This window comes from Henningerozyma blattae, chromosome 2 (genome assembly GCF_000315915.1).
Source record: "Henningerozyma blattae CBS 6284 chromosome 2, complete genome".
NCBI lineage: Eukaryota > Fungi > Ascomycota > Saccharomycetes > Saccharomycetales > Saccharomycetaceae > Henningerozyma > Henningerozyma blattae.
This window is the reverse complement of record NC_020186.1, coordinates 1,993,443-2,017,773: the sequence shown is the minus strand read 5'-3', so window position 1 is coordinate 2,017,773 and position 24,331 is coordinate 1,993,443. Positions and strand designations below refer to the sequence as shown.

The 24,331-nt window shown below is 30.4% G+C and overlaps 9 protein-coding genes and 4 non-coding genes across 13 annotated transcripts; 6 read left to right on the top strand and 7 right to left on the bottom strand.

Annotated features, from left to right (window-relative positions):
* Positions 1-626: 626 nt before the first annotated feature.
* TBLA0Btrna18G lies at positions 627-698 on the bottom strand. The gene has a single exon. It is a non-coding gene; the product is annotated as a tRNA-Gly (tRNA).
* A 2,956-nt stretch (positions 699-3,654) lies between these two features.
* Positions 3,655-4,095, top strand: INO4 (Ino4p; the record flags this gene model as incomplete). The annotated part of the gene is made up of 1 exon (XM_004179128.1): positions 3,655-4,095. The coding sequence occupies one exon, from the start codon at positions 3,655-3,657 to the stop codon at positions 4,093-4,095; it is 441 nt and encodes a 146-aa protein (XP_004179176.1).
* A 1,003-nt stretch (positions 4,096-5,098) lies between these two features.
* On the bottom strand, positions 5,099-5,172 carry TBLA0Btrna10N. Its single transcript has one exon. It is a non-coding gene; the product is annotated as a tRNA-Asn (tRNA).
* A 1,284-nt stretch (positions 5,173-6,456) lies between these two features.
* On the top strand, positions 6,457-7,584 carry TBLA0B08410 (zinc-binding alcohol dehydrogenase family protein; the record flags this gene model as incomplete). Its single annotated transcript, XM_004179127.1, has 1 exon — positions 6,457-7,584. One exon carries the CDS (start codon positions 6,457-6,459, stop codon positions 7,582-7,584), a length of 1,128 nt encoding a protein of 375 aa, XP_004179175.1.
* Positions 7,585-8,364: 780 nt separating this feature from the next.
* Positions 8,365-9,405, top strand: TBLA0B08400 (uncharacterized protein; the record flags this gene model as incomplete). The annotated part of the gene is made up of 1 exon (XM_004179126.1): positions 8,365-9,405. The coding sequence occupies one exon, from the start codon at positions 8,365-8,367 to the stop codon at positions 9,403-9,405; it is 1,041 nt and encodes a 346-aa protein (XP_004179174.1).
* Positions 9,406-9,571: 166 nt separating this feature from the next.
* On the bottom strand, positions 9,572-10,264 carry TBLA0B08390 (uncharacterized protein; the record flags this gene model as incomplete). The annotated part of the gene is made up of 1 exon (XM_004179125.1): positions 9,572-10,264. The coding sequence occupies one exon, from the start codon at positions 10,262-10,264 to the stop codon at positions 9,572-9,574; it is 693 nt and encodes a 230-aa protein (XP_004179173.1).
* A 1,630-nt stretch (positions 10,265-11,894) lies between these two features.
* On the bottom strand, positions 11,895-13,985 carry TBLA0B08380 (uncharacterized protein; the record flags this gene model as incomplete). The annotated part of the gene is made up of 1 exon (XM_004179124.1): positions 11,895-13,985. One exon carries the CDS (start codon positions 13,983-13,985, stop codon positions 11,895-11,897), a length of 2,091 nt encoding a protein of 696 aa, XP_004179172.1.
* A 1,069-nt stretch (positions 13,986-15,054) lies between these two features.
* POP3 (Pop3p) lies at positions 15,055-15,648 on the top strand (the record flags this gene model as incomplete). The annotated part of the gene is made up of 1 exon (XM_004179123.1): positions 15,055-15,648. The coding sequence occupies one exon, from the start codon at positions 15,055-15,057 to the stop codon at positions 15,646-15,648; it is 594 nt and encodes a 197-aa protein (XP_004179171.1).
* A 267-nt stretch (positions 15,649-15,915) lies between these two features.
* HCH1 (Hch1p) lies at positions 15,916-16,359 on the top strand (the record flags this gene model as incomplete). The annotated part of the gene is made up of 1 exon (XM_004179122.1): positions 15,916-16,359. The coding sequence occupies one exon, from the start codon at positions 15,916-15,918 to the stop codon at positions 16,357-16,359; it is 444 nt and encodes a 147-aa protein (XP_004179170.1).
* Positions 16,360-16,761: 402 nt separating this feature from the next.
* On the bottom strand, positions 16,762-18,072 carry TBLA0B08350 (uncharacterized protein; the record flags this gene model as incomplete). The annotated part of the gene is made up of 1 exon (XM_004179121.1): positions 16,762-18,072. One exon carries the CDS (start codon positions 18,070-18,072, stop codon positions 16,762-16,764), a length of 1,311 nt encoding a protein of 436 aa, XP_004179169.1.
* A 1,171-nt stretch (positions 18,073-19,243) lies between these two features.
* On the bottom strand, positions 19,244-19,317 carry TBLA0Btrna12I. Its single transcript has one exon. It is a non-coding gene; the product is annotated as a tRNA-Ile (tRNA).
* A 2,281-nt stretch (positions 19,318-21,598) lies between these two features.
* TBLA0B08340 (uncharacterized protein) lies at positions 21,599-22,186 on the top strand (the record flags this gene model as incomplete). The annotated part of the gene is made up of 1 exon (XM_004179120.1): positions 21,599-22,186. One exon carries the CDS (start codon positions 21,599-21,601, stop codon positions 22,184-22,186), a length of 588 nt encoding a protein of 195 aa, XP_004179168.1.
* A 1,876-nt stretch (positions 22,187-24,062) lies between these two features.
* On the bottom strand, positions 24,063-24,134 carry TBLA0Btrna11D. The gene has a single exon. It is a non-coding gene; the product is annotated as a tRNA-Asp (tRNA).
* Positions 24,135-24,331: the final 197 nt, after the last annotated feature.

Here is a 24,331-nt window from a genome sequence, read left to right as displayed (position 1 = left end):
ACAATTTTTGCAGGTTTTTTTCATCATAAAAAAACTTCAAGATATAAATAAAAGGTAAAAAGAAAAAAACATTTCTCACTATATAAATGTTACATATTTTATTATAATATTTGATATACTTTAAAAAAAATGTCAGGTAAATATAACAGTCTGCAAATGTTGGAGCATTAAAAATAGTCAGCCTTAAATGGATCTTATTTACAATGTTGGTCTTATGGCGGACAAAATATATCTGTCACGTAGCGTCAGCTACGCTACTCACGTGTATATATAGAAGTTGCGTGATATCGAAATGAACATGTAGATTAACAAGTAAATGAAGCAAGAACATAAAATTTTATTTAAGAATCTAAAACTAAAAAAATAAACTAGAGGGTTATGGTAGAACAAAGAAATAAGGAACAGAAAAACAAAAAGTATAAGATACAAAAAAGATAAAAGTATATGGTAATCCAATTGGAACGTAACAATATAATATTTAACTTACATAGACTTAGATATATGGTTGTATAATTTAATAAACTGTTGGTATTTAAACTGGCAACAAAAAAATGTACCACTGAGGATAGTAAACCCTACATGTTACATTATTGAGTCACGTGATTACTGGTTTTCAGTCAAAAATTTGAGCGGTACGAGAATCGAACCCGTGTCCCTACCTTGGAAGGGTAGGATGATAACCACTACACTAACCGCCCATGAGTTAGTTGAATATAATTAACAAATAAATGAATTTCTGTTAGAGACATTTGTTATTCTGCCTAGTAACATATCCTGAGTTTTTCCACAATACCTCTTATATGAACCTTTATTTTTACCTCATAGATATCTTCAAAGGGCCTAATGAAATATACCTATACCTAATATACCTATATTTCATTGGACCCTAAACCCCTATTCTGATCAAACTATATTCTCTTGAATCCCAGTATATATGGCTTCTCCAAATTCTAGTCATTCCACCTTTCTTTTGAACCTTACTTACTCTGTATAGTTGCTCCTATTTTTCAACTAATATTTATAGAAAATGCATCGATTGCTCATTCATGCAGCACAATTGAATAGTTTTTGTAAGGCTTTGATATGTAGAGAAAAGGACCATCAAAAAGAAGTAAATCACTTTTCTATAAACGTTATATTCTATAGTTTTATGACTCTATAGTTAGGTTAACTATAAATGTAGTATTGAATAAATTTGCTATCTTCCTATTTGATGAATATTAACACTCTTTAGCTCCTAAATGATTACCCCTTTTGGTGACGACAAGTTATTTTGTAGAAGAATGGAGAAATTTAGGCAATAACTTAGTATTATACTGTTCTTGTTGAGCTCATACAAATCGAAGGTGGCTAAACTTTAATTAGTAAATAATTTTTTTTTCCTATCTCTATATATTGAAATATTACTAATTCTAAATTCCTTTCAGGTACTATTAACTTTAGTTTTTTACTATTCACTTAATAAACAAAAACAAAAATTATTTTTCAGGTTTATTAATATAGGATAGTAAACTATTAATGGGTCGTAATATAATTACGCTTTGTATAAATGCTAACATGTATTGGTGAATTATCTTATTGAACTCGAATACAAAATTTCATTTTTTCCAAAAATAAACTGGGTATTCTCAACAAATTACAAAGTAGTGAATAACTTGTAACAGTTACATATAGAAGTTTTTCTTGGCCTTATAAGTTGTATTAATATTAGAGTTCGACATTATTTAGAGAATAATTCTGTTGTTAATATTAAAGTTATATTATTGAAACCTCCTAGCCTTCTGAGTAGGAATAAAATATACAAAAATAAATATAAAAAATACTAACTTATAAATCGAATTAAGGTAGGTTATTTGTACTTTTTATTTTGGAACGTAAAAAGTTAATTCATGACCAATATATATGATGGAGAACTGTTCACTTAGGTTATCTGTTTAGAGCATCATGAGATTTGCAATAAGATATAAAAAATTATGACAGATCAAGTACTTTAATAGTAAATCTTATGACATATATATTACCTTACTAGTTAATCTTAAGCTAAACGTAATGATCTTTTAGTTTATCTTATATCGCATAAATTACCTAATTGGAATTTTATTAGTATTATTGCATGTACATTATACTCTTCTACTAACTTCAAATAGTAATTTATTTTTTTACTTATAAAGACTTGTTAAATCTTGTAACTGTCAGAGCTGTGGCCTTATGTGTCATAGTTGTAGCTTTGTGTTAATAGCTAATAAAGCATGAATTTAGTCGTAATTGTGGCTTTATACAACAACTAATAACAACTTAATATAATTAATAATCCAACATGCATTAAGCATACGTGACTTCATTACTAAAAATACCCAGGTAATGATATTAAGGAGGTATTTGGACGTGATAGGTTCTATTTTAATATCAGACCATCAATTCGTTGATGGTGAATCTGTCCATTTTTTGAAATATATATTACCACAAAAATATCCCCAAAAGTTAATAACTGTTCATTGTATATCCTGTATATATTATATATATATTTCCTTTCTAAATAAGTAATGAGATTTTTCTATACTAATAATATAAAAACTATTCAAACAAATTACTTAACTAAGATTTAAACTATGAGCAACAATATTTTGAACAGTTCGACCGCTGGTCAGTAACATTAATCTTTAACAAGTTTTTTAATATTATTACTATTAGAGTTGAAAAGAAGTTACGGCAATACATATTAAAACTAAAACTTGAAAATTAATAATAAAATATTCAAAAATTTTGAATTTTAACAGAGTCAAATAGGTAAAACCCTTAATATTATCAGAATAATATTTTTCTCATTCTATTTTTTATTTATAGGGTATTTCACTCAAAATTGTATTAAAAGTAAGGCTTGAAATTTATGGTAGGATTACTTAGTGCAAGAATTAATCATCATGGTATCGCTAAATAGCTTTACTAAATGGATAGAAATGTAATATTGTACTCATACAGTATAAAATAGAGATTTTTCTGAAAATACAGGTAATTGAGCAATTTCTAGTAATTTGTAGAGCCCTATTTGCGTCATAGTCTAAAACACAGAGACTGGGCCTTAAATGAAGTATGAATACTTTCAAATTTTCAATAACATTCAATAGTAACAATAATTAATGTTCCAAACTTTTCTGTATATGTTATTCAAAAGTATCGTTAATTTCTATAAAGATACTTCTTTTTTTTCTTTTGTTTATTTGTTGAAATATCACTTTTGATTAATAAATTAAATATATTTATATACCAAATTTGCCTATAATAATCCCAAAAAGTAAATAAATCGTGGAAATATTTCCAATTATGGTAATAATATTAAAATATCAAAAATATTGAATATTAATTCAAAGCTATATATTTCATATTAGAAAAGAAATTTTTAAATTCAGTATCTGCAAACCCTTTAGAATTTGCTGGATTAAATATTACTCACGTGGTATCTTGTGCATCACGTTTTTATTTTATTTAATTTTTGTTAATCGTCGGTATTATATATTTCCGATGCCTAAACATTTTTCGTTAAAGAAGGGAGTCCTAAAGAACTATAGAAAATTGAATTTATTCTTACAATTTAAGTTGTAACAAAATTACTATCCATATTGTGGTTTTCAAAACATCAAATATAAATTGAGAAAAATGGATACTACAGACTCTCAAAGTTCTTTTATTGACTCACCCGTACCAAATTCTTTATCAAATTCTGCTGATTCCAAAGTGAAAAAAGTTCGAAAGCCAAGAAGTAAGAAAGTTAATAAACTTTCACAAGATCAAGTTAGAATTAATCATGTAGACTCAGAAAAAAGGCGCCGTGATTTGGTAAGAGGTATTTATGACAAACTGGTGGAAACTGTGCCTGACTTAACTCCTGATGAAGGTAGGTCCGAAATTGCCATTTATTGTAAAACTATCAATTATTTAGAATGGCTTTATTACAGGAATAAAAGTCTTAGGATACAACTATCGGAAAAAATCAGACTTTCTACGGATCCAGAGGTTAAAAAGATTAAAATTGATGAGAGTCTTACATGGGATATTAATGAAGCAGCTCTTAATATTTCTCACAAATTGGAAGAATAACTGTATTGATATTACTTTTATTTAACTAATAGGAGTATATTATCCTGGATTTATATGCCTGCGCAATTTAAGAAATATAGAATAACCGGTGTATAAAATATTAAGCTTGCTGAGCAAGCTATATCAAATTATGGTACCGTATTCAGGTTAAATGAACTTGATATATTGAGTCATGTACATTACTATTGTCTCATAAAATCTATTATCTATATCAAAATGTGTTATAAAGATAATAAGCTCTTATAGATTGGAAAAATAAATAAATGCTTGTCAAAATGCGTTATTCTTTTGAATTACTTTTTAAGAAGGATAATTATTTAGGATAAATAGCGTTGCACTCATAAGCTCACTTCCTAAATGATATATAATTTATGCAAATATGTACTTATAATAATATTCGAGGTCTTTATCGTGTAATAAGAGTATTCGTTATTATCACGATTTTATTCTTCTCTCTTTAGTATACTGATAGTGTTAGAATTATACTTTAGAACATGGAGCTGTTTTTTTTTATCCCATAAAAACAAACATATGGCTACTATATAATATAATACTATAACCGATTACTAACCTTTTATATATATTTTCATAATATAAAACCAATAATATCACGAAGAATAAAGGAATTTAATTTCGCTAAATATATGATAGAAAATGCAATGTAAAGTACACTCTCAAAAGATAATTAAAATGAGAAAATAAGCAGTTACAAAATAACATAAAAAACAAACGAATATCATTTATCTATGAAGTAGTAAAGGGAAAAGAAATGAAAGAATGACATTAGGAACATTAACTTAACAATAGAACTATTAGCCAAAAAAGAGCAAGAATTAATTTTCAAAAATTTTAATTAAATCATTTGGAAAATAATACTATTTTAATATTCCTGTTTCTTTCTGGGATATTCTATACTGGTAAAAGTTGAGAGTATAAATAATAATAATGTGAGTGGTATTACTTCTGGCATCACGTGACAATAGTCATTCTAGTAAAAAATAAGCGACCCCAGAGAGGATTGAACTCTCGATCTTGCGATTAACAGTCGCACGCCTTAACCAGCTTGGCCATGGAGTCTTATTATTTGTTGAAATTTACAGTTGTTGTTAAATCCATAAATGGAACAGAAAAGTCTCTGTGAAAATAATAATCAAGAGAAAGGTTATGAAGAGATTTTCAACGCTCTTTTTATGTGTTTAATCTTCAAAATGGTAATCTGAGAGGTAAACATTTTTTAGCTTACTAGTAGTAATTCGCCTTCTATGTACTCTTAATTGTGGGTTGCTATTTCTGAAGATGACTTGGGTAATTAGTAAAATCATATTACTCAAATCTAATCATTAGAATAAATAAATACGCGCTAACAAGAATCAGAGAATCAGTGTTCCAAGATGACCGCCCTTTGTTTCATGAAAACATTATTGATATACTCTCTGAAGTATGGATAACAAGCTTATGTTCTCTAATTTCCAATTAAAATGTAAGTGAGCTCTATGTTAGTTTCATACAAACAGACATATTACATTAATCTTAGATATCCGCATTATTTCCAAGGTTATGTGTCATACTTTTTTCCTTGATATAGCTGAACCTATTCTTGTTAATATTCTCGTACAAGCTTATAATTTACATATTTTGGCATAAGTATGCATATGTTTGCCTATATTAGATTCATATACCTTCTTTTTTCTAATCTCTTATTTAATAGTAGAGCTTCCCCACTTTCTTACATTGTTGGGTTACTGATAGGTCTAAAGTAAATAACTGACTTAGTAATATTTTAAGTATAGAAATACTTCTGATTTTACATAATCTCTGAATCTTAGCTTAAAATGATCTATATAAGGAACTATTAGATCAGATGATGTGCAAAATTAGATAATAAATATAGTATTTGAAACCCAATTTCGACAAGCTCATGCATATAACGCCGCTATGCATGTGAAATGAATACATTACGAGACTACTAATACATTCGTTTGTTCCACAGAATGTAACTTTAATTTCTATTTTTTTTTTACAATGAACCTTCAAGATATAATTTTGCCAGCTTACAAATCCTTCGCATGTATTTACTTATTAGGAAATAGTCCCTAAATTAAAAATTCTCTGCGGCCGTTTCTCAAACATTCTAATTTGACAGGTTTTGTCATCTGCTTTTAACAGTATTTTCTAAACTTCCGATGAGCTTGGACCCCAGAATTCAAAAATCCGAAAACTTGAATTTTTCACTTAAAAAGGATCCCTTATTAGTTAATATGCAAAGTATAGTTTTGCAATAATTTTTATTATAATGTAATAGACAACTATTTTACATTTCTCAGAGCCCTACAAACCTGCAAAATAATATTGAAGTTAACAATGTCATCCACTATTCCAACAACCATGAAAGCCGTAGTAATTGAAGGCAATAAGCCTCTATTTAAGGAAAACATCCCCGTTCCAAAATTACCAAAGGGATTTATGCTTATAAAAGTTAAAGCAGTTGCTGGTAATCCTACTGACTGGAAGCACTGTGAATTTCAATTAGGCCCTCAAGGATCTGTTGTCGGTTGTGATGCATCTGGTGAAGTCGTTCAATTGGGCCCTGATGTTGATCCAAGGGAATTCAAAGTAGGTGATCATGTGTTTTCCTTTGTACATGGTTCATCTAATTTCTGTCCAGAAAATGGTGCATTTGGTGAATATGTTGCCGTTGATACTGCATCCACTTTTAAAGCTTCTAAACCTTTGGTTCATGCTACTAGCTCAACCATCCCATCTGGTACTGTCTCGACTTGGGAAGATACCGCCAGTGTTCCATTATCGTTTACTACAGCAGGTGCATCATTGTTTCATCATTTCAAACTAAAGATGGAATGGGAACCAGCTCAACCACAGAGAGATTTCCCGGTTTTGGTTTGGGGTGGTGCTACCGCTTTAGGCCAACCATTGATTCAATTGATGAAACAAATCAATGCCTATTCTAAGATCATTGTTGTTGCTTCCAAGAAACACGAAAAGAAATTAAAAGCATTTGGTGCTGACGAAGTTTTTGATTACCATGATACCGATGTTATCGAACAAATAACTAGCAAGTATAATAATATCCAACATCTATATGACACTGTATCCATTCCAGAAACTACACACCAAGTTTATAAATGTGCTGCTAAGAATTCATCCGCTAGGGTTCTTCAATACATGTTCATGACTACAAAAGATATTGATGAAAAAATCAGAAGAGATGATGTATCCGTTGCGGGTACTTTGATCTACTGTGTTGGCGAACATGATGTTGAACTTGGTGGCTTAGTTTTTAAACATGATCCAACATATAGAAAAATTGTTAGTCAATTCATCAAATTTGTTCAACCAAGATTATATGAAGGGAAAATTAAGCATGTAGATATCACTATTTACAAAGGTGGCTTACAAGAGGTGCCTCGACTATTAAAAGATATTCAAACTGGTAAAAACTCTGGCTCCAAGTTAGTTGCTACTTTATAGAGATATAAACATTCTTTCACATCTTATTATGTGTTTATTATGTATTCGTTTTCATTATATATATACTTATAAGCATTAGTACCATTCAATTGTTCCGACTACAAGCTTTTAATGGCTTCCAATGGCTTATACTATTTCTTACAAATGCAATAACTGCAAATAAAAAAGAACTTCATGATTATGCAAATATTTTTGAAGTAATATCATAGAACTTCAATTCTAAGCTTTCTTTAATTGATTCTGTTACAAGTTATTCGATTACCATTGCGGCATCGAGATTAATTAGGAAAAATAACATACTAAATCATATATTTATGAATTTATAGCATAACATGTTAATGAAAGTAAATGGTGTTCAGAATAACTTCAATTTTGAGAGTATAAAAAAATTCAACCTAATTTAAGAAATTATCTTGCGAAATCTTATAACATAATAAGTGTAATGGAGTTACGACTTAATCGTAATTGTTGGACAGAACCATTCACTTTTCACGCTTCGGGTCATTATCTCACCATCCTTGAAAAACAGAGATATACTTTATGATATGAAAAAGGCACCGTTATAGGTCACGATGAATCTTTTACAAAACAGTGCTTCTTAGACACTTTTAATGACTTAATATCTGCCACAGTTCAGTATCTAATATTTATCATCCTTTTAAATTTTTATCCAAATTAACTGAAGTACTGCAAGTATAAATTGACGGACAATAACCACTATTATAAAAAAAGAAACTCATATTTCATTTGCAACAAAAAACGTACATATACATCTCCCCAATGCATATTGAAACAAGATACTTAGAAATAAATTTCCCTGACTCAATTCTTTCCCTTAAGAGGATGCCTGCAGCAGTACGGGTATTATCAACTATATATTTTACATTGAGTATTATCCTAATTGGTTCCACATTCATGGTTCAAAAACAATTACAAGAAATCGAGGGACAAGGAAATAAAACAGATGTTGGTATTACTTTCCCATATTTTCAACTTTCTATACATAATTTATCGGCAATGCCGTTTGCATTGGTACTATCCACGCTAAGTGACATTAAAATTTGGAAATTCCTACTTACTGGCTTAAACCTAATAATTGGTGGCTCATTTATTGAAAGCAATTGGAATAGCTCCAAAGAAATGTTTAAATTTGTCTTTGGTCTTGGTATCTTGATTAACATAATAATGGTCATTCTCTCATTTATTTTATCAGTAATATTTGGTAACGAAAGATTCAATTCTTATTCGGATGGGAATCATGTTATTCTGGTGGGGTTCACAATTATTTATAAGCAATTACTTCCAGAAACGACAATTTTCAATTTAAAAAACGTTTCAATTTTCTCCAAAAATTTTAGATTTAAATTATTGCCTATATTTTTGTTATGCATTTTGACCTTAATCGAGTCGCTTATGAAAGATTGTACTGAATTGATTTCGGTCTGGATCACATTCTTCGTTTGTTGGACGTATTTAAGATTTTTCCAAAAATTAGATTTAAGTGAAACTAATTTACGTCAAGAAGGTCATTCTAACCCAGACGAAGATATTATTATGGGTGATGCTTCAGACACTTTCCAACTAATATATTTTTTCCCTGATCCATTAAAACCACTGTTGTCACCAATATTTAATTTTACATATTATTTATGCTGCAGAAAAATGAAAATAATACGTCCCTTTGAGACCGATGATATAGAAAAAGGTAATTCCGTGGCAGGTAAGCGTGGTGCAAAACCAACAAACGTATCTTCAGGTAGCCAAACTGAGGACAGACGTCGACAATTAGCTTTGGAAGTTTTACAAGAAAGAATGGTATAAATCAGAGCATTATTTACAAATTAACTATCCATTTGTATTAAAATCATCAAGTAATTTTCTATAGCATTAAAAAACTATTATTAAAAAATGTTACAAACTTTCACTACATAAATATAGATAGAAGGTCCCAACAAATTAAGATAATGACCCTTATCATTTCATACTATTAATCTAGACCCCAATTTATCGGTTTCCATTCGCCAGTAGGTGCATCCCATGGTTTTTCTAAATATTCATAATTGAAAAACTCATCCTTCAAAATAGGGCTTGAGATAGTTTCAGCAAACCATCTATAAGTATTTGGATGCTGCTTTCTCCATTCGGAACCAAATATATAGTCAAACCCTTTACTCATAATAGTTGCAGAATTTAAATCTGCTAAAGTTTGTTTATCATTAACCAAATATTTATGATTCTTTAATCTCTCTTCATACAGATTTATAATTTTTTCAAGGTTTTGCATAGCTAAAGCAAAACTCTCTTTTGAATACGGAATATCACCTCTTAATTGAGCAAAAGCCTGAAACAACGATAAACACAAATCACTATTCGCTAAAGAAACCCACCTAATGATTTGACATTTATTTTTCAAATCATGATCAGTACCTAATAATTGATCCTGAAGTTTTTTGTCAGGTATATGCCTCAATAAAAAATAATTTATGGCCATTGCTTCTGTTAATTCAAATCCATCCGAATCATAATAAGCTGGAACTTTTTTCAAAGGGAATTGCTTTATAAAAATATCCTTATTTTCTTCAGGTATTTTGATATCAACATCTATTTTAAAATGATTAACAAGTGCTCTTGCTAAAATAGTTCTATTTCTGAAGTTAGCGTATAAAGTACCAATTGGCATTTTTTGTGTATATTTATTTTATTCAAATAAGTATGCTTATATTAGTGTATCTTTTTTATTTAGTTAGCACAATAGTGTTTCAGTTGTTACTCTATCGACAATGTAATATATGTGAAGACTTTTAAAAAGAAGTGCTGAAGTTGAAAAAGGCAAAGATATTTGCGTAGAGTACCAAGAGCTCCCTTTTCGTAAATCATTTGTATGAAGACCTTTTTATCCATGAAGAACAACTTCAACATCGACAGAATATATATACCTTACCCAACTGTACACCAAGCTAATATTTATTGAAAATATAATTACGAAAGCTAAAGAAAGTTTTTTGGTGGCCATACGAATCTTACAAGAAAAATTTAGGGAATAATTTTCTCTGAGTAATATTAGAAAGCACACGCATTGAATTTAGATTTAATGTGGGTAATAGAACTCAGCATTCGAGCAATAAGTTAAGAGAAAGGCCATGCAGCAGACAGTTATAGAGAAATTAATTTTACCAATTTCATGTAGTTATACTATGTTTGATAAAAATCTTTCCGAAGGTAACCCCTTACCCTTTAAAGTTCAAAGTAAAACAAAAAATATCATATATTAGATAGGTATTATCCAATTTAGAACATTGCAAAATAAGAAACAGGTCAGAATGTTGTGGCACCACAAGGGGACTTTGAAATAATGCGTGCAAAACAGGAGACACACTTTCATTAGTTCTATAGTGCTATTCAACCTATTTTGGTAATAGTATCATAATGCTTAAGGGTCGATACTTTGCTAATATATCTTTTAACCTCCTAAAATGTAAGTTGCCATGTTATAAATCTAAATGCTATCGAGTAATTTACGTTAATAAATAGGTTTCAGAATGACTAACTAAAGTAGTAATTTAGGATGGCTAGCTTTATTAAATAAGACTAAGCAGACCACGGTAGAGGGTTATCGAAAGACTATTAGAGTTTCTGAAAATACTGAGAATTATATGGAGTGGATTCAAAACGTTCCTATACTTCGATCAACAAAAACAACATATTGGGAAGGAGCCTAGTGAGGTAACTGTGTAAGGGAAACTATTTCCCTCGTGCTACATACTCCTATTGTATTTGGTTGAAAATGAAATTTCACTATAATGGTCGATAGCTAGCCAGTATCGAAAAGTTCTCGATGATAATACATTCCGGTACGTAACGTAAAAAAAAAAAGCAAACATTTAAAATAAAACCGAAATAGGGAGGGGCTGCAAAAACAGCCTGCTCATAGGCGTTATAAATCAATTGACTAGTAAATTATCATGTAAGAAAAAAAGCGAAATTCTTTGAGAATTACATTAGAATATTTGAAAATGAATGTGGGGGTATTGTACATGAAGTAAATAAATATCTATGAAAAAAGTATATATGTAAAATGAGTAAAACATTAGTGGAAAATGTCTTCTGAGCAATGTTGCTTGACTACGCATTGGAAACATGAAAGATGTGTTATCGGATTGGTATTTAGGATACTTAATCAACAATGCTAAGAGGTTCGTTTCGTTTCTCGTTAGTGAGTTGCAACTAGATGTAGACATTCCACAGGATTAGTTTGTAATTCACGGTGATATCTTCTAGTGGTGATTGAGATTTTAAAATAAAATATGCAACTAATCCTTTTCAGTAAATTCAAATTCAATAGAATCAGATGAACTTCCAGTTGATAATCTATTGTAGTTATCAGCAAATATATCTGTCAAAGAAATCTTCTCATTTGCATTCTCGTCTTCATTGTCTCCATCAAGTGGTCGAGTGGTATTAGTCTCATAATCATCAGCAGCGTCATCATAATTTAGATTATGAGTATTCACCATATAGTTGTATTTATGATTGCCATTGCCTTTGTTATTTTCACTATTGCTATAATTATCTCCATCTGGATTCACAATATGTAATGGTCCATGCCCTAGCTTGTTATTCATCATATCTGGGATAGATGTAGCACTGTATCTTTCTGAATTTACAGATCCATTATAAATAGATGGTGGTTCTTCGTATACTGTTGATGGGTAATGGTTCTTCTTCATCATGTGAATATGATGATTAATTGGTTTGAAATCTTGATCTTGGTAACTAATATGCATTTGTGGATTATCAGAATATAACTCAGAGGCAAGGGTTCCATTAGTAGATGAAGGATATGATAGGTTTTCTCTAGGTATCTTACTTGATACTGGTGATGCGATTATAGAAATATTACCCTTAGATTGTGAGTGTGAGTGCGAGTTGTTCATGAAAGATGGTAATAGTGACCCAGCACTAGGCTTAGATCTCAATGTTTTATTTCCACTTGTGTTATTTCTTGTGGGTATACCTTTACTTAGATTCCAGACACCGGGCAAAGTTTGAGATTTAATTAATTGTGGAGTAGGATTAGCGTCAACATCGCCAAATGAATATGGCTGATATTGTTTAGTCTCTTCAAGATCAATTATCTGTCTTTCAGAACAATGTCTCCAATAGAAGAAATAAACAATTATGCCAATAATAATTGCAGTACCAACAATAACACCGATAACAATACCTGCTATAGCACCACCACCTAATGCTGAACCTTTTGAATTATTATTATTCTTCCTGTTTGGTAATAATGTAGAATATGCAGTAGAAGTAGTTAAAACAGCAGTTGTAGTAACATAAACAACTTGTGAATGATTATTCCCTTGTGTTACAATCGATGTGGAAACAATTTGAGTAGTAATCTGAATTTCTGATATCTTAGTAACTGTACTTGCATGATGTGGAGCTACAACGATCGTTGATGATAATGGTGTAGATGAAGTCTGTATCTTGTTAGATAATGTTAATGTAGAAATAGTTGATATAGTGGTAATAGATGTAGATGAAGGTGCAACACTACTAGAAGAAAATACAGGGGTAGATGAGGTAACTATTGAACTGATAATCGGCGTAGATGTTGTAATTATGGATGTTGAGGAACTAGGAGAAGATGATGTTATGATAGTACTGGTAACCGGTGTGGAAGTACTGGTAACCCATGTAGATGTGACGGAAGAGGATGATGGTAATAAGGGGTCCGAAGTGATTTGTAATAGAACTAACGTCGAAGACGAAGAACTAGATGTTGTTGCTGAAGTTGATGAGGTAGTAATAGTGAAAATTGTACTTGAGGTAGATGATGTTAAAGTATTTGAACTCATTGTTTTAAAAGATGAAGTTGAAGTTATAGGTGGTAACGGCAGTGAGGTTGTGGAAGTCTCTATTGGACTTGTACTTATTGAAGTACTGGTAACACTAGTTCTATATGTTAACATTTCCAATGTTTGTGATGATAATGTGGTGAATTGTGTATTTGCATTGTTAACAGAAGTGTCTGCTGCTGTGTTTGATTGAGAATTGGAGTTTTCTTGACTTTTATCAATATAGATATCCATATAAGAAGAACCACCACATGTTGAATATGGCCAACCAACACAGTTGATGGTACACTGTGAAGGGTTCGGATTCATGGACTCTAGTTGTTTTGCTACATCAGCACCACCACAATAACATTCGTTACCATTTAATAAGGCTACAACGGCAAACCCTGCACATTGTGTTTCACAGTATGATTGAGTCTGGTAGATGTAGGAGCCCTTTGAAGTTAAAGAAAGACTAGAAGGATCGTAACATCCTAAATATGTGAATTGAGCAGATGCCGTTATTGAAAGACAAAATATGAGAAGAGAAATAAAAAACATTATATTGACTATGAATAGCTTAAAGCGTATTGTTGCTTATTACAGCAACAATGTTTAAGTCCCAAATTGAATTAATTGATTATATTGATGGTAATTAGTAGAGAATTGCCAGTAGCTCCTCCCTTTCCTTTCTTTTTTTTTCACTTTCCAGTGTTTATTCTGTGAAAGTATATATATATCCTCGAGCAAGACTAAATCCTTAACAAACACACCTTGTTCAATTGTGTTTTTCAGTCTCAGATATAATTGCAACTGTCTTGAGGTTTGGTGTTGTAAGCTTCTAATCTCGACAGTGATCTCGATAGATCTCAAGCTAGTTCAATATATGACAGTAATACTTTTTTTTATTAACGATAGAACTTTAAAGGCTGCCAACTGAACTTGTCGAGGACTAGTTTAAAAATAACTAACTGATCGAACCTATAGAAATTTTTAGTCTTAATGCAAGTCAGAGCAGCTAGCATAATAATAGTAAGAGTAGGAACCTATAGAAAACCTTGTATCTTTTAAAACGAATTTCAAACCCTTCTGGGTCATTGAAGCCTAACATATGACGCGGCCGAAATGGGTCAAACGCGAAAAATCGCGCTCACTGGCGCTACTCTAAGGCACCACTATTTACATTAGAACCTTTTCTGTGGCATCTTGATGGAACATCCCTTAAACTATCATTTTAAGTAACCTTACCTACTCTATGTAGGCATTTATTACTGAATTGTAGTATAAAGGAACCTTTCTAATGAATCCACATTACACGTCAATATCAACATTTTAGGCGAGGAGGATTGTAAAAAATAAAAAGAAAAAAGACCCTTTGGGGATTTCTTGCACGTGATCACAATTTCCTAATTTAGAAGATCTGTAAATTTTTCAAATTCTCGATCTTTTTGAGAATTGCTCGTATCGCATCGCATTTACATTGTTTGAAAAAGTTGAAATTTAAGAAAGAAAAAAAAAATTAGGTGATGAGGAAAAGCTAGAAGTAACTACTATATGCTAGAACAAGTGATAAGAAATAAATGAGTACAGTTTTAAGATATTATTCATATATATAACAAAACATTAAAGCATGTCTAATTCTCTAAAGTCTCTTGACAAAAAAATTTCATCAAAAAAGAACGTTTATAGACCAGTTCTAGACAATCCGTACACTAATGAAAGTAATCTATTTCCCCGTGTAAATGATCAAGCTTTAATATGGAATTTGCTGCAGGTAAACGTCCTAAATAAATGCAAGCTATTAGCAAATATAGATCAGTCTGAGTGGCCCTTTAAAATATATTCTGGGTTTAACAATGTTATAGCACAAATAACCGAACTCGATTCAAGTAGTAAAGCCTATTTATTTGTTTGCAATAGGGACCCAGGGATCTCAAAAGTACTTTTACAACAATTGCCACTATTATGCTTCCAAAAAAATGTTACTGTGGTTCAGCTACCGAAGGGATCTTTTTCAGTTATGTCTGAAGCATTAGGGTATTTAAAAGCGAATGATTATATTGCACAATATTCAGATGGTTTACTTCTACTATTTGATACACCACAATTAAATAAATCCTTTGTTACAAAATTGGATACAAACGTCGAGCCATTAAGTTTCCCATGGCTAAATCCAGTATATAAGGAAGCTAAAGTGAAACTCTTCAAGTCATCAAAATCTTAATTCACGTGAAAAATGGAATTTTTCTATATTGTTCTTTTTAATTCCGGCATTTCTTTTTTTTTCTCGGTTAAACCGTCTTAAATAATGAATGAAATCTGAGAAATTTCAAATATAATAATATAATGTAAGAAAAGTTTATTTTTTATCAAATTATATCATTTAAATCTATTGTAGTAGTAATATAGATTTATTACCTCAATCATCTAACAATACATTCCAAAAAACAACAACATAAAATCCCCTCCTTCTACCTAATCCTTAGAAAACATGGCTGTCCTAAATCCAAACAACTGGCACTGGGTTGATAAAAATACTTTACCATGGACAAAAGAATATTTGAATACGAAATTTATCGATTACCAAATTAATTCTAAAGATGGTAAATCAATTGTGAAAATTACCAAAGTTACAAATGTTTCAGGAGATTCTAACGTATCTCAAAGAAAGGGAAAACCAATTTGTTACTTTGATTTACATTTAGATATGGATTTGGTCATATTGGATAAAGATCTCAAGGAACAATCAACTGGTAATATTAAAATTCCCGAATTTATGCATGATGATGAAGATTTTGAAGTCAGTACTACTGGCTTTGACAAAGAATTTGAGCCAGTTGTTGTAGCCGATTTTCTTCCAGCCTTTAGAAAAGTTTTATTGGAATATCAAGATGATTTATTGGCTGAACATTCTAAATATTTAAGAATGGATTAAAAAACACTTGAAATAAATAAAATAAGAACCCTGAGGGTGGATTTTTAAAGGGCATGTTGAGAAGTTGCATTTTAGCATAACTGTTTTATGAGTATTCGTTTATTTATTTCAACAGCTAATAATGAGATATAAATATAATGCTTAAAGTAAAAAAGAGTATTAAATTTATATAGTTAGATAGATATGTATCTTAACAATTACTGGGATTCAAGAGAGTTAGACATTGTTATTGAGTGTTTAAAATGTAAAGACGATTACTTTACTTAAACATATATGGTAAATACTATAGCTAAAATGAATATATTTCTTAAATAGTGTTTTTCGATATAAAAAGAAAAACGCATTTTAAACAATAAGTCACGTGATAAAAAGTCTTTTACCACTTAATAGAAAATGATATAATCATATTCCAGCACACCCTCTTAATAAACTTTTTATCATTCTACCTGAACATACACGATCCTTACATCTTGCGAACTCCTCTTCAGTCTCCACAAGGTTGGTCAACGGTAGTAAGTTTTGTGGAGTAATGTTACCTTCCATGATTTTACTTAGGTTCTTGAAATCAGTTGAGCTGACTTGTTTTGTTAATGGATCGGCTACATTCTCCAATCCATCAATTTTTCTTAGAAAGTTGGACTTGTCCTTTAGTCTTTCTTTTAAACGACCAATTCTGATTCCAAGGAACTTTGTTCTACCTCCAATATATGTTTTTTTAAGCCATTCTAGTACAGGTTTAGAATCCGTAATAATATTAATTTTAAAATTTTTCTTAAATAATTTTTCTAACTTGAACTTTAAATGTAGAGTTAGTTTTTCACCTTTGTTTAGAGCATCTAATTCACATTCTGCCGAAGAGTCACAAACAATTGATGATTTTTTTTTAAAAAACCCAAACATAAATGTGTTTCCAAACCATATTATACCACCAATTCTTGATTTTACATCATACTCTGATCCTAATGAAGCATCAGTGATTACTGTGATCTCATCAGGCTGTTTCTTTTCTCTTTTAATTACTACATTCAGATCTCTTTTCACATAAGTATATTTAATTAATCTATCAACAGCTTTAATTACTTTAGCATGTGCATAAAATGCAAATCTGGCAATCTTGCTAACTGCAAATTCCAGATCCAGCCTACCTCTTGTTCTTAAGTAGTTTGGCATTCCAATAGATTTTTGTATATACTTAACCTTCTCTTTGTATTCAGTCTTATTCATTAGAAGTGTATCTTCATTTGGATTTAAATTATATTCACTAAAGTGAGGTGTTAAATCTTTCTTTTGTTCTGTTGTTAAGTTATTCTCATATTCTTTCAGTTTTAGTAGTGGAAAATCATTATTAAATTTGTCAATGTATGATTTCATACTCAATGTAATTATTCCTTTATTCAAGTCATATTTCAAGTCTATACCTAAAATATCTGTTTCTAATTGTTTTTCTTCATTCATTATTACAATAGCTTTTATTTCAAATGTATTCTTAAACATTTCTATTATCTCATCCAGATCTTCTTCAGTATCTGCGGCTAAAACACAATCATCCACATACGCTGCTATACGTTTATTGCCATCCGAAGATACAAACAATCCTGGAGCAAACTCCGTATCATAAAAATCATGAGAATTCATAAATTCTCTTAATGTTTCATTCCAATTTTTTGGACTTTGCTTCAAGCCATAAAGAGCTTTCTTTAGTGGCGTATACATCCTCTTATCTGATGGATGGTTAATATTCAGCTAATATAACTAATAGGGTCCTATCCACCCAAGACTTTGTTTTCACTGGAGGAGCTTATGAACCTAAAAATATACCTAAACGTTAATGAAGATATATTTTTTCATAATGTCAGTCTTTCGACCTCAAAAATACGCCAAAATCATGATTTTAACAGCAAAGCTTGCTTACTTAAACCTTATATCTGTCTGATCTTTATGGTATTAACTGTTCTTATAATTGTCCTCCTCCTTGAGCTAAATACGTATATAAAACTACAGAAGTATATAAAAACGCGTTGTATTTTTATATTCTGAGAAATGCAGATTGTACAAAGAATATCACTTAGTATATACTATTTCACACTCAACAAACAATTCAATTATTATTTGTTGATTTTTTTTTTAATATAATGAAGGGAAATTTGAATCACTTGAAGAATGATATTTATCAATTTTTATGGTTAGTACCTATATAGTACGATATAGAAAATATAGAAAATCAAATTATTTTAGAAAATGCCAAATATATATATCCTAGGATGTATTCTGCGGAGTTAACGAATAATTGGTGATATAGTCAATATATAAATTTGTCAGAGCCATGGTATTATGTGTCATAAGTCGTGGGTTTGTGTTAATAGCTAATGAAGCGTGAATTTAGTCGTAATTGTGGCTTTATACAACAACTAATAACAACTTAATAAAAAAGAATAATCCAACATGCATTAAGCATACGCAGCCTTACTACTAAAAACACCCAGGTAGTAATATTAAGGAGGCATTAGGATGTGATAGATTCCATTTTAACATCAGACCACCAATTCGTTGATGGTGAATCTATCCATTTTTTGGAGTATAAATTACCACGAAAATATCCCAAAAGTTAATAACTGTTCATTGTATATCCTGTATATATTATATATTCCCCTTCGAAAGAAAGAAGGAGATTTTTTATAATAATAATACAATAATTATTCAAACAGATTACTTAACTAAGATTTAAACTATGAGTAACAATATTTTGAACAGTTTGACCGCTGGTCAGAATTATATATATATATATATATATTTATATTTTTTCAACTGTTTATTTTTTTTTAATTTCTTAGCTGGCGGCAAAATATAATTAGTATCACGTGACAACAAATATTTCTTGAAAAAATGGTTCCTAGCGGGATCGAACCGCTGATCCCCGCGTTATTAGCACGATGCCTTAACCAACTGGGCCAAGGAACCAGGAATTTTCGAAATTTTCCTTAAATCTTCATCACTATGTAGGATGGACATACGAATTAAAATTTGCTGGAATATGCTAAAAAATAATATAATTATTTTCTAATTATTTTGTAAAAAGACATTTTTATCAAGTGTTTAATTGTCACATGCCTGTTTTTTGGATTATAATTAAGGTATTAGTTAAATAAGGGAAATGTTCAGAGTTAAAGAACATTTATCAATGGAGCTTGTTTTAGCTTACTATATAAAGAGCATATTTCGTAAATAAATACACATGTTTATAGAGTATGTAAAAGAAGTAATCCAAAATTACATCAAAATACATTATTAAATAATGTCAGACTCTCTTCAATTCCAGTATGGTAGCGCTGCCTAGTTCTGATTTAGAGGCAATAAAGTCTGTCAAAAGAAATTTAGAAATGATAGATGATAGGATTCAAATGAATTATGAAAAGCAGTCAAAAATCCTCGATGAGAAAGAGTTAAATATTAAAGAGGCTGTTAAAGCAAGTGAAGAAATAGAAAAAACTATTAAATTCTTTGAAGATAGGAAAAAGTCCTACAAAGAATTATTAAGTAGTTTACAAGAAAATGACATCACAGAAAAGGATAATTCTCATAACAAAACTATAAAATCTAGTGGTTCTAATAGGGAAAGTGTATTAGAACATAAAAATAAAACATCAAGTAATAGTAGCTCTAAAGCCGTTAAGGATGTACAAGACAATGTCGGAAACGGTAATGTTGTAAGATACATACAATCCAATGATATAACTTGCAATTTTGTAGTTATTGATACAGCATCTCATCTGGTATTAATATGACTACATTTAAGGAATTATTAATAGATTATATTCAATTATCTGATGATAATCCAGGTCCAAAATACTATGAAGTAGGAAATTATGACAATGACAAACCAATACAATTTGAAGGATATGATTTTCTTCCTATTCGTGGAAATAATAATGAGAGTTTATATTTATTTACATATTTTGCCCCAAAAGAGGATGCAACAGTTTTACCTGCATTTAAACTATGGGAAATAGCAGGTTATGGTTTTGAATCTGGAAATTATCAACATATGATTGCTGAAAATTATAAAATACCTACTAAAATTATCGATGATACAATATGGGTTAAAACAAATAAAATTATTGATATTTAAAACAAAAAGTAAAATAATAAGAAACTTAGGATGATAAAATCACCTAAAATTTCATTGCTTGAAGCACATTTACGTTTAAATCACCTACCTAGTATTGCCATTCAAAAATCAATTAAAAATAATTTGATGCTGTTGAAGTTATATTTGAAAAGAATGGTGGAACTGATACATAGTGTGAAATTTGTGTAGCTGGAAAAAATGACTAAACATTTTCATTGTACAAATTCAATGAATAATTATACAATGCTAAAGACACCAGGTTTGTCTTAGAGTATGGATTTGTTTGGTCCAGTTAACAAAGTTCCATCAGGAACACCTAGGTTTATGATACTAATGGTTGATAGTGTTTCAAGATATGTTATATGTACAACTCACATTCACAAAACTGATGATGAAATTGTAGACCAAATTGATAAAAATATAAGATTTATTGAAACGCAATTTGGAAGAAAAATATAAGAATATATTACAGACAGAGGATCTGAGTTTACCAATAATAATTTAAAACAATTAGCTGATAAAAAGGGAATTCAATTAAGATTTACCTCAACTCAAAATCACTCGGCTAATGCTAGAGTAGAAAGAACAATTCGAACAATTATAACAGATACTAGAACATTGCTGTTACAAGCTAAATTACCACTTAAATTTTGGCACTATGCAGTTAAGGCATCTGCGGAAGTGAGAAACTGTACATATAATAAGAATACTAAAGATGCACCATTAAATGTGATATCAGAATTACCTGTTAAAATAATACTACGTAATTTCTTACCATTTGGTGCTCCGGCTACAGTATGGAATCACAGCAGTAAAAAAACTACAGCACCCACTTTGCAGGCGGTAGTTCTACCAAAGGATCCACAAAGTTTTGGATATTTTTTTTATATTCCCAAGGAAAATAGAATAATTTCAACAACAAATTTCAAAATTCCAGCTTATTCTGTTAATTGGCAACAGAAAAGTGATCCTGAAGAAACAATTATTGCAAGATTTAAAGCTAATGTTTCATCTAAAATTGGCTCTAATCAAAATACAGAAATTGACAAAAAAACTATACATGAAGCATTTCCTGAGAAAGATTATGAAATTGACACGGAAGGTATTTCTAATATGATGCTAGATGATAAATTAGTTTCACACGATTTATTAAATGAACTTCAGGAGGGTGTTGACAAAGAGGTCATTGTGTCAGAAGATGGTTGTATTCCTTCTGATATTAATCCTCAGTTGATTGACACTCTAAATTTAGATGAAATATTAAAACAACCTAATGCACATGATTTTAGTATGAGTGACAGTAATATGAATGATAGTAGTATTGAAAATAATTTAGATGTTAATATTAAAGATAAAAATGATAATATTAATAATAGTCAGAATGAAAGTATTAATCCTATTAATAGTGATACTGAGATTGATAGTGATACTGCCATTGACAGTGATACTAATATAAATGACACAGAAGATCGTATTAATATTATTGAAAATGGTAATGAGAATAAACCTGATATTGAAGTTAATGATCAGAGTTTAACAACAGATAATAATACCAATACTTCTTCTGACAATATAGAAACGGTAAGTAATTTGTCTAAAGGTGATAAAAATTATAATTTGGCAATTGATGATGTAAATAGCAATGAATTGACTAAGAAAGACTCTCAATTGATATCTGAAGTTAAGAAAACAACAAGATAGCAAAAATGTAAAATCTAACAGAAGTGATGCTATAGCTCCAGAAGAATTAGAATATAGATATGATGAAGATACAATTAACGATAATTTATCTGATGCAGATAGATCAAATATAGTATCAACCTCTAATAATGATACAACTAATTCAACTGATAATAGATTAACTAATGAACAGACAGTATCAGTTGTATCAACTAATTTAGATAATAACTCTAATAATTCTGAGGAAACCATTGATGGGATAATAGATAATGACAATGATAACATTTCAGCAACAGTTAATGTTAAGTCTCCTATGAAAAAAAGATCAATAGAAGACGTCGAAGTAACTAATAATGACTCTCATATTAAATTGCAAAATGATATTTGCTTCATCCAGATTTGCATTTCAAAAGAAAAAGTTGTAATCTTTAGTCAGACCAAATCATAAATGAACACTTTAAAAAGACAAATAATCCTAGAATACCAACATATCTACAAGAGAGAAAATCAGATCCTGTAATCCCTTCTAATATTCATACTGCTCGATTAAGAAGAGTTAGCAGAATATTACCACAGATAGACTGGCAAAATAGAGTTAGAGCATTGTATTATAGAGATGCTATTGCTAATAATAAGATATTATGAATGCGTACTGCAGACATCAGTCATGCATTTTTATATGCAACTTTAGAGAAGAGGGTGTATACGCCTTTAGAAAAAAAAAAGCACTTTATGGTCTGAAGCAAAGTCCAAAGAATTGGAATGAAACATTAAGAGAATTTATGAATTCTCATGATATTCTTTTGATACGGAGTTTGCTCCAGGATTGTTTGTATCTTCGGATGGCAATAAACTTATAGCAGCGTATGTGGATGATTGTGTTTTAGCCGCAGAAACAGAAGAAAATCTAAATGATATAATAGCAATGTTGAAGAACACATTTGAATTAAAAGTTATTGGGATTATGAATGAACGTGGTATACTAGAAACAGATATCTTAGGAATTGATTTATTCTATGAAATGAACAAAGGAATAATAACATTAAGCATGAAGTCATATAATGAAAAATTTAATGATGAATATTCCGATTTAAAGTTGAAGAAATTTGAAGAAAAGTTAACTGTTACTCCAGAAAACTTACTTCCATTGACCAACCTTGTGGATATTGAGAGAGGATTGAGAAAGATGCAGCTTTGGCGTATGGTCAGGTTGCTAGACAAAAAGTTTTTTTTATGGGAGTGTGCTGGAAAATAATTAATAATATAATTATTTTCCAGCAAGATCCTCTCTATACTTTATATTATCTACTCTGTTCAGTAAGTCGAATGCGCCGGTAAATAATAAGGTTATTTTTATAATTATTTCGAGGTTGCAAAAGGACACGACTTTATCAGGTATGTATACCCATGCAAATCAAGCTGAAAACCGGATAACATTTACATCTGTATAGCAAGAATTAGATCTGCAATGGACATTGGAAAAGGTACACCCCGACACCCCGGATAAAAAAAAATTCTTGTGGGTGTAACAATTTTAAGCTTTGCTACTCCCAGTAGTATATCTTTTTTTGGCTGCCAGTTTAATACCAACTGTTTATTAAACTATACAACTATATACCTGGGACTATGTAAGGTATATATTATTATTATTACGTTCCGATTTGTTCACTATACACTTCCATCTTTTATATTTCGTTCTTTTTGTTTTCTGGTTCTTACTTCTTTGTTCTACTTTAACCCTCTAGTTTATTCCTTTTAGCTTTAGATTCTTAAATAGAATTTATGTTCATGATTCACTTACTTGTTAATCTACATGTTCATTCCGTTATCACTGATCCTGACTTATACACGTGACTAACGTAGCTCACACTACGTGACAGTGGGAAAAAAAGTAAATCTCCTCGACGGGGAATTGAACCCCGATCTGGCACGCGACAAGCGCCCATTCTAACCATTAAACTATCGGGGATTGATTTTCTCGCTTTTTCAGACATCTGGATCCCATGAATACAACACCTCCAAAAACAAGCTGGCCAAGATAAATTGACACATAACTGCTGGAATATGATTATATCATTTTCTATTAAGTGGTAAAAGACTTTTTATCACTGTGGTTCCTCTAGATCAGAACTAGGCGTGGCGCTGCCATACTGGGATTCAAGAGAG